This window comes from Blennius ocellaris (genome assembly GCF_963422515.1).
Source record: "Blennius ocellaris genome assembly, contig: SCAFFOLD_56, whole genome shotgun sequence".
Lineage (NCBI taxonomy): Eukaryota > Metazoa > Chordata > Actinopteri > Blenniiformes > Blenniidae > Blennius > Blennius ocellaris.
The window spans coordinates 1-7,500 of NW_027661835.1; the positions used below are offsets into that span (position 1 = coordinate 1).

The following is a 7,500-nucleotide window of genomic DNA, read 5'->3' on the forward strand; positions in this document are numbered from 1 at the left end:
ACCTGGCGTCGGACTTTTACTGATTGGTCGTTCGTTGTTTGTTTATTTGTTTGTTTGTTTGTTTGTTTGTTTGTCCCAGTGCGGCGCCGGCGGCTGCCTCATCGAGCTGGCTCAGGAGCTGCTGGTCATCATGGTGGGAAAACAACTGATCAACAACGTCCAGGAGTTCATCCTCCCGTAAACCACACACACCACACACGCACACGCACACGCACACGCACACGCACACAGCACACACACACACGCACACTCACACACACACACACAGCACACACACACACACACACACACACACACACACACACACACACACAACACACACACACGCACACACACACACTCACACACACACACGCACACACCCACACAAACACACACACGCACACACACACACACACACACACACACACGCACACACCCACGACACACACTCACACACACACACACACGACACACACACGCACACTACACACAATGTGACTCGATGTGTTTGCAGGAAGGCCAAGTCGTGGTGGAACAGGAGGAAACTCCAACCTCAGAAAGAAGAGAAGAAGAAGAAGAAGAAGGATGAAGAAGGTCAAAACGAGGGGGGAGGAGCATGAGGAGGAGGGGGAGGAGCATTAAGGAGGAGGGGGAGGAGTCTCCGTGGGAGCAGGACTACCAGCTGCTGGTCTGTGATGGACTGTTTGATGAATACCTGGAGATGGGTGAGTCCTCCTGGTCCTCCTGGTCCTCCTGGTCCTCCTGGTCCTCCTGCGGCATTCTGGACATGTAGTTCTGATGTACTCGTCCTCCTCCTCTTCCTCCCCTGGTCCTCCTCTGTCCTCGTCCTCCTCGCTCCTCTCCTCTCTCCCCCTCTTCCTCTCCCCCCCTCTTCCTCCTCCTCTCTCCTCTACGACCTCCCCCTCTTCCTCCTGCTCCTCTCCTCCTCCTCTGCCTCTCCCTCCAACCCTCCTCCCCACCTCCTCCTTCCTCCTCCTCGCCTCCTCCTCACCTCCTCCTCCTCCTCCTCCCCTCCTCCTCCTCTCCTCCTCCTCCTCTTCCTCCACCTCCCCCCCCCCCCCTCCTCCTCGCTCCTCCTCCTCCTCTCCTCCTCCTGCTCCTCCTCTTCCTCCTCCTCCTCCATCTCCTCCTCCCCCTCCTCCTCCTCTCTCCTCCTCCTCACTCTCCTCCCTCTCTTCCTCCTCCTCCTCTCCCTCCTCCTCCTCTTCCTCCTCTCTCCACTCCTCCTCCTCCTCCTCCACCTCCTGCTCCTCCTCCCCCTCCTCCTCCTCCTCCACCTCCTGCTCCTCCTCCCCTCCTCTCCTCCTCTCTCCTCCTCCCTCCTCTTCCTCCTCCACCTCCCTCCTCCTCCCCCCCTCCTCCTGCTCCTCTCCTCTTCCTCCCCTCCTCCACATCCTGCTCCTCCTCTTCCTCCTCCTCCTCCATCTCCTCCTCCCCCTCCTCCCTCCCCTTCTCCCTCCTCCCTCCCCTTCTCCCCCCTCCCCCCCTCCTCCCTCCTCCCCCCTCCTCCTCCTCCCTCTCCCTCCTCCTCCTCTCTCCTCCTCCTCTCCTCTCCTCCTCTCCTCCTCTTCCTCCTCTCTCTCCTCCTCCCCCTCCTCCTCCTCCTCCTCTCCTCCTCCTCTCTCCTCCCCCCTCCTCCTCCTCCTCTCCTCCTCCTCCTCCTCTCCTCCTCCTCCCCCTCCTCCTCCTCCTCCTCTCCTCCTCCTCCTCCTCTTCCTCCTCCTCCTCCACTCCTCCTCCTCCTCCTCCACCTCCTGCTCCTCTCCCCCCTCCTCCTCCTCCTCCACCTCCTGCTCCTCCTCCCCCTCCTCCTCCTCCTCTCCTCCTCCTCCCTCCTCTTCCTCTCCACCTCCCTCCTCCTCCCCCCCTCCTCCTGCTCCTCTCCTCTTCCTCCCCCTCCTCCACATCCTGCTCCTCCTCTTCCTCCTCCTCCTCCATCTCCTCCTCCCCCCTCCTCCCTCCCTTCTCCCCCCTCCCCCCTCCTCCCTCCTCCCCCCTCCTCCTCCTCCCTCTCCCTCCTCCTCCTCCTCTCCTCCTCCTCCTCCTCTTCCTCCTCTCTCCTCCTCCTCCCCCCTCCTCCTCCTCCTCCTCTCCTCCCCCCTCCTCCTCCTCCTCTCCTCCTCCTCCTCCTCTCCTCCTCCTCCCCCTCCTCCTCCTCCTCCTCTCCTCCCCCCTCCTCCTCCCCCTCCTCCTCCACCCCCCCCCCCCCCAGTGCTGCAGTTTGGTTTCATCACCATCTTCGTAGCAGCCTGCCCTCTGGCTCCGCTCTTCGCTCTGATCAACAACTGGGTGGAGGTCCGTCTGGACGCCCAGAAGTTTGTGACGGAGTACCGCCGCCCGGTGGTGGAGCGGGTCCAGGACATCGGCATCTGGTTCCCCATCCTGCAGTTCATCGCACACATGGCGGTGCTGAGGCAACGTGAGCTCCACCCGTCTTCTGTCCTGTGGTGGAGGTGGTGGAGGAGGTGGAGGTGGTGGAGGAGTTGATGATGGTGGTGGAGGAGGGGGAGGTGAAGTTGGAGGTGGTGGAGAAGGTGGTGGTGGTGGTGGTGGTGGAGTTGGTGGAGGTGGTGGTGGGTGGAGGAGGTGTAGGTAGAGGTGGTGGTGGTGGAGGAGATGGAGGTGGTGGTGGTGGTGGAGGTGGAGGTGGTGGAGTTGGTGGTGGAGGTAGAGGTGGTGGTGGTGGAGGTGGTGGTGGTGGTGGAGTTGGTGGTGGAGGTGGTGGAGGTGGTGGTGGTGGTGGTGGAGGAGGTGGAGGTGGTGGAGGTGCTGACGTGGTTCTGTGTTGCAGGCCTTCCTCATCGCCTTCACCTCCTCCTTCCTGCCGAGGCTGTACTACCGCTACACCCGCGACCGAACGCTGAGCGGCTTCGTCAACTTCACCCTGGCAACCGCGCCGCGCGGCGACGACCAGCAGCACCACAACACCACCTGCAGGTGGGTGGAGGCACTGCAGCCTCAAGACCCCGGACAGAACCGAGAACAACAGAACCAAGAACAACAGTACCAAAGACCAAAGAACCACAGAAAGACCCTCATAAAGAACCACAGAAAGAACCTCACACACAGAAAGAACCACAGAAAGAACCTCACACACAGAAAGAACCACAGAAAGAACCTCAAAATCAGAAAGAACCACAGAAAGAACCTCACAATCAGAAAGAACCATACACACAGAAAGAACCTCACAATCAGAAAGAACCTCACACTCAGAAAGAACGACAGAAAGAACCACACACACAGAAAGAACCACAGAAAGAACCTCACACACAGAAAAAACCTCACACACAGAAAGAACCACAGAAAGAACCTCAAAATCAGAAAGAACCACAGAAAAAACCTCACAATCAGAAAGAACCACACACACAGAAAGAACCTCACAATCAGAAAGAACCTCACACTCAGAAAGAACGACAGAAAGAACCACACACACAGAAAGAACCACAGAGAGAACCTCACACACAGAAAGAACCTCACACACAGAAAGAACCACAGACAGAAAGAACCTCACACATAGAAAGAACCACAGAAAGAACCTCACACACAGAAAGAACACCAGAAAGAACCACAGACAGAAAGAACCTCACACACAGAAAGAACCACAGAAAGAACCTCACACACAGAAAGAACCTCACACACAGAAAGAACCACACACAGAAAGAACCTCACACACAGAAAGAACCACACACACAGAAAGAACCTCACACACAGAAAGAACCACACACAGAAAGAACCACACACACAGAAAGAACCACACACAGAAAGAACCACACACACAGAAAGAACCTCACACACAGAAAGAACCACACACACAGAAAGAACCTCACACTCAGAAAGAACCACACACACAGAAAGAACCTCACACACAGAAAGAACCACACACACAGAAAGAACCTCACACACAGAAAGAACCACAGACACAGAAAGAACCACACACACAGAAAGAACCACACACAGAGAAAGAACCTCACACACAGAAAGAACCACACACACAGAAAGAACCTCACACACAGAAAGAACCACACACACAGAAAGAACCACACACACAGAAAGAACCACACACACAGAAAGAACCACACACAGAAAGAACCACACACACAGAAAGAACCTCACACACAGAAAGAACCACACACACAGAAAGAACCACACACACAGAAAGAACCACACACAGAAAGAACCACACACACAGAAAGAACCACACACACAGAAAGAACCTCACACACAGAAAGAACCACACACACAGAAAGAACCACACACACAGAAAGAACCACACACAGAAAGAACGACAGAAAGAACCACACACACAGAAAGAACCACAGAAAGAACCTCACACACAGAAAAAACCTCACACACAGAAAGAACCACAGAAAGAACCTCAAAATCAGAAAGAACCACAGAAAAAACCTCACAATCAGAAAGAACCACACACACAGAAAGAACCTCACAATCAGAAAGAACCTCACACTCAGAAAGAACGACAGAAAGAACCACACACACAGAAAGAACCACAGAGAGAACCTCACACACAGAAAGAACCTCACACACAGAAAGAACCACAGACAGAAAGAACCTCACACATAGAAAGAACCACAGAAAGAACCTCACACACAGAAAGAACACCAGAAAGAACCACAGACAGAAAGAACCTCACACACAGAAAGAACCACAGAAAGAACCTCACACACAGAAAGAACCTCACACACAGAAAGAACCACACACAGAAAGAACCTCACACACAGAAAGAACCACACACACAGAAAGAACCTCACACACAGAAAGAACCACACACAGAAAGAACCACACACACAGAAAGAACCACACACAGAAAGAACCACACACACAGAAAGAACCTCACACACAGAAAGAACCACACACACAGAAAGAACCTCACACTCAGAAAGAACCACACACACAGAAAGAACCTCACACACAGAAAGAACCACACACACAGAAAGAACCTCACACACAGAAAGAACCACAGACACAGAAAGAACCACACACACAGAAAGAACCACACACAGAGAAAGAACCTCACACACAGAAAGAACCACACACACAGAAAGAACCTCACACACAGAAAGAACCACACACACAGAAAGAACCACACACACAGAAAGAACCACACACACAGAAAGAACCACACACAGAAAGAACCACACACACAGAAAGAACCTCACACACAGAAAGAACCACACACACAGAAAGAACCACACACACAGAAAGAACCACACACAGAAAGAACCACACACACAGAAAGAACCACACACACAGAAAGAACCTCACACACAGAAAGAACCACACACACAGAAAGAACCACACACACAGAAAGAACCACACACAGAAAGAACCACACACACAGAAAGAACCTCACACACAGAAAGAACCACACACACAGAAAGAACCACACACACAGAATGAACCACACACACAGAAAGAACCTCACACACAGAAAGAACCACACACACAGAAAGAACCACACACACAGAAAGAACCACACACAGAAAGAACCACACACACAGAAAGAACCACACACACAGAAAGAACCTCACACACAGAAAGAACCACACACACAGAAAGAACCACACACACACAGAAAGAACCACACACACAGAAAGAACCACACACAGAAAGAACCACACACACAGAAAGAACCACACACACAGAAAGAACCTCACACACAGAAAGAACCACACACACAGAAAGAACCTCACACACAGAAAGAACCACACACACAGAAAGAACCACACACACAGAAAGAAACTCACACACAGAAAGAACCACACACACAGAAAGAACCACACACAGAAAGAACCACACACACAGAAAGAACCACACACACAGAAAGAACCTCACACACAGAAAGAACCACACACACAGAAAGAACCACACACACAGAAAGAACCTCACACACAGAAAGAACCACACACACAGAAAGAACCACACACACAGAAAGAACCACACACAGAAAGAACCTCACACACAGAAAGAACCACACACACAGAAAGAACCTCACACACAGAAAGAACCACACACACAGAAAGAACCACACACACAGAAAGAAACTCACACACAGAAAGAACCACACACACAGAAAGAACCACACACAGAAAGAACCTCACACACAGAAAGAACCACACACACAGAAAGAACCACACACACAGAAAGAACCACACACAGAAAGAAACTCACACACAGAAAGAACCACACACACAGAAAGAACCACACACAGAAAGAACCTCACACACAGAAAGAACCACACACAGAAAGAACCTCACACACAGAAAGAACCACACACACAGAAAGAACCACACACACAGAAAGCAAAACGTCACTCAGTGGTTTAGACTGAAGTGTAACTGAGTGATGTCACAGTTTAAACATGGCCAACGTCCTCTTCCTCTTCCTCTTCCTCTTCCTCTTCTTCCTCTTCCTCCTCCTCTTCCTTTCCTCCTCCTCTTCCTCCTTCTCCTCCTCCTCCTCCTCTTCTCCTCAGGTATCACGGCTTGAGGGATGAACACGGTGAACACCTACCAGAGTACTTCCAGCTGCTGGCCATCCGGCTCGGTTTTGTTATTATCTTTGAGGTGGGTCACCTGGTGGGTCACCTGGTGGGTCACATGGTTGGTCGGTTGGTGGGTTGGTGGGTTGGTGGGTTGGTGGGTTGGTGGGTTGGTGGGTTGGTGGGTTGGTGGGTTGGTTGGTTGGTGGGTTGGTGGGTTGGTGGGTTGGTGGGTTGGTTGGTTGGTGGGTTGGTGGGTTGGTGGGTTGGTGGGTTGGTGGGTTGGTGGGTTGGTGGGTTGGTCGGTTGGTGGGTTGGTCGGTTGGTGGGTTGGTCGGTCGTTCGGTTGGTCGGTTGTTGGGTTGGTCGGTGGGTCGGTGGGTCGGTTGGTCTATTGGTTGGTCGGTTGGTCGGTCGGTCGGTTGGTTGTTGTGTGATTGAGCTGGTTGTTTGTTTGTTTGTTTGTTTGGTTAGTTGTTTGTTTGGTTGGTTGCGTGATAGAGCTGGTTGGTTGGTTGTTGGGTTGTTGTTTGTTTGTGGTTGTTTATTTATTTGTTTGTTTGGTTGTGGATGTTTGTTTGTTTGTTTGTTTGTTTGTTTGGTTGTGTGATTGAGCTGGTTGGTTGGGTGTTTGGTTGGTTGGTTGTTGGGTTGTTTGTTTGTTTGTGGTTGTTTATTTGTTTGGTTGTGGATGTTTGTTTGTTTGTTTGTTTGGTTGGTTGTGTGATTGAGCTGGTTGGTTGGGTGTTTGGTTGGTTGGTTGTTGGGTTGTTGGGTTATTTGTTTGTTTGTTTGTTTGTTTGGTTGGTTGGTTGGTTGGTTGGTTGTGTGGGGGAGTTGGTTGACCGGTCAGTGGGTCAGTAGTTCGGTGGGTCTATATCATGTGACCCCTGTGGTGCTGACCTCTGTGGTGTTGACCCCTGTGGTGCTGACCCCTGTGGTGTTGACCCCTGTGGTACTGACCCCTGTGGTGTTGACCCCTGTGGTACTGACCCCTG

At 52.1% G+C, this 7,500-nt stretch overlaps 1 protein-coding gene across 1 annotated transcript in view; it reads left to right on the forward strand.

Annotated features, from left to right (window-relative positions):
• Positions 1-79: 79 nt before the first annotated feature.
• Positions 80-7,500, forward strand: part of LOC308148780 (anoctamin-7-like) — a gene marked incomplete at both ends in the record, with an annotated part of 38,770 nt that continues 31,349 nt past the window's right edge. Inside the window, 7 exon segments of the mRNA XM_080522293.1 lie at positions 80-177; positions 497-576; positions 621-707; positions 2,216-2,418; positions 2,420-2,422; positions 2,795-2,940; positions 6,497-6,587. Of these exon segments, the coding sequence (XP_080378419.1) occupies positions 80-177; positions 497-576; positions 621-707; positions 2,216-2,418; positions 2,420-2,422; positions 2,795-2,940; positions 6,497-6,587 (708 nt within the window).